This window comes from Microtus ochrogaster, chromosome 10 (assembly GCF_000317375.1).
Source record: "Microtus ochrogaster isolate Prairie Vole_2 chromosome 10, MicOch1.0, whole genome shotgun sequence".
Classification (NCBI taxonomy): Eukaryota; Metazoa; Chordata; class Mammalia; order Rodentia; family Cricetidae; genus Microtus; species Microtus ochrogaster.
The window spans coordinates 83,192,665-83,194,427 of record NC_022016.1 but is presented as its reverse complement, the minus strand read 5'-3'; the positions used below and the strand labels follow the sequence as shown (position 1 = coordinate 83,194,427).

General features: G+C 48.6%; 1 protein-coding gene across 1 annotated transcript in view; it reads right to left on the bottom strand.

The window, feature by feature from the left end:
* Positions 1 to 1,763, bottom strand: part of Slc25a33 (solute carrier family 25 member 33) — a 33,364-nt gene that overhangs the window by 935 nt on the left and 30,666 nt on the right. Inside the window, exon 6 of the mRNA XM_005353684.2 lies at positions 1,194 to 1,474. Coding sequence (XP_005353741.1) covers positions 1,194 to 1,474 — 281 coding nt within the window. The remainder of the gene's footprint in view (positions 1 to 1,193; positions 1,475 to 1,763) is intronic.

Here is a 1,763-nt window from a genome sequence, read left to right as displayed (position 1 = left end):
AGAAGGAGAAAAGACAAGTTATTTTTAGACCATATTCTAATTAGTCTAAAAGATTTCCTTGGTCTCCCTACTCTGTCTAGCTGAAAAGCCCCCTGGTCTCCGTCCCAACACACTGGCCCAGTGCTGGTCACTTCTGCTTGAGCAGACCTCAGAGCTGGGAGGGACCTTTGTGGCTTGCTGGGTGGTGCTCCAGAATACAATGGGACGGGACCCTTGTTCCTGAGACTCTGGTGCATCTGTCACTGCTGTGCTGGGGGCTCTGAAAACACAACCTGTTCTCACAGCAAATGAACTGGTTTTTAAGCAGGTGGGCGGGACAGCAGTTATATCTCGCTCTTGCATCTTGGCTAAGGGTGCAGCTCAGCAGCAGTGTCCAGCATACACAAGGCCCTCGGCACAGTCCCTAGCATTCGGACAGACAAAGGGGACCTGGTTTGGGAGGCAGAGGCAGGTGGACCTCTGTGAGTTCTAGGTCAGCCTAGTCTAAAGAGCAAGTTCCAGGACAGCCAGGGCTACATAGAGAGCTGTTTCATAACAAAAACAAAACAGACCAACTAGCAGATTCATGTAGCATCCTACTCATTCGTCCCCCATAACTTTTTTAATCAGGGAATTTTAAATAAAGTCCAGTTTTGGGATTCTTTGAAAACAGAGGTTCAGTAACCCACATTTCGGCCCAGCAAACTCTTGCCACACTGCGATGGAGCTGAGCAAGGTAGAGGCCAGCACTCATATGACCTGTGTCAATGCAGACAATGATGGCGTCACTCTGTCCTGCAGGGACAGGGTAAGCATCTCCTGAAGTCTAGAGCGTCACTTTGGCTGGATCAGACATGCTACACCAGGGAAACTCTGCATATACTCCAAGTGAGAATCTCTAGACTCGAGCCTACTGTCACATGCAGCTCATGTAAGGGCCACTCAGCCTATGTCACATGCATTTCAGTCTGTGCTACCAGAGCTGTGGTGTCTATGCACAGTAACAAACCTGACATTTTTGCTTTTTGTTTTTTTTCAAGACAGGGTTTCTCTATGTAGCTTGAAACTGGCTGTCCTGGAACTCATATTGTAGGCCAGGCTGCCCTTGAACTTGGAGGGAAGGCCACCTTGGCCTCCCAAGTACTGGGATTAAAGACTCCTCCCACCAACAACTGTTTTGCTGCTCTGGGAGAAAGAAGCAGAGTGAACTGTACCGTGTGGGTAAGCAATGCAGGAGGCGCATCCCTTAGAAAAAGCCGCAGCTGCCATGAGTCCAAAAAAGCCAGAGGAACTTTTCTCAGCTCCGTCCGAGGAGGAGACCACCGGAGCTTCTTTCAGATACTTCTTTAAACTCTCATAAATAGCAAAGCAGATGATAGTCTCTGAGATCCCAGCATAGGAGGCAGTCAGCCCTCTATAGAAGCCACGGATGCCTTCTGTCTGGTAGACATGGCGCGCACACTGGAGTGTATTCATCTGCTTGCAGCCTCTCACCCTGTCAGAGGGGAGCAATGATAGGTGCTGAGAGACACATCACACACAAGTCACATGAGGGTCACATGAATGACATACAGAAATGACAAGGGAGAAGAAACCTGTCTTTCTTGTTCTGAGGCCACCTTGCCTCTGACCCACTGTGAGACAAATTCAATTAGCTGAGAAACCTGATGGCCCACAGAATAGATGGCATCTGAAATGACAGTCACTGAAGTAGGCTTGTAGCCTTTGACCCAACTGTAAAAAATGCTAATGGAGGATAATATTTGTCAGAGAAAACAGCTGGG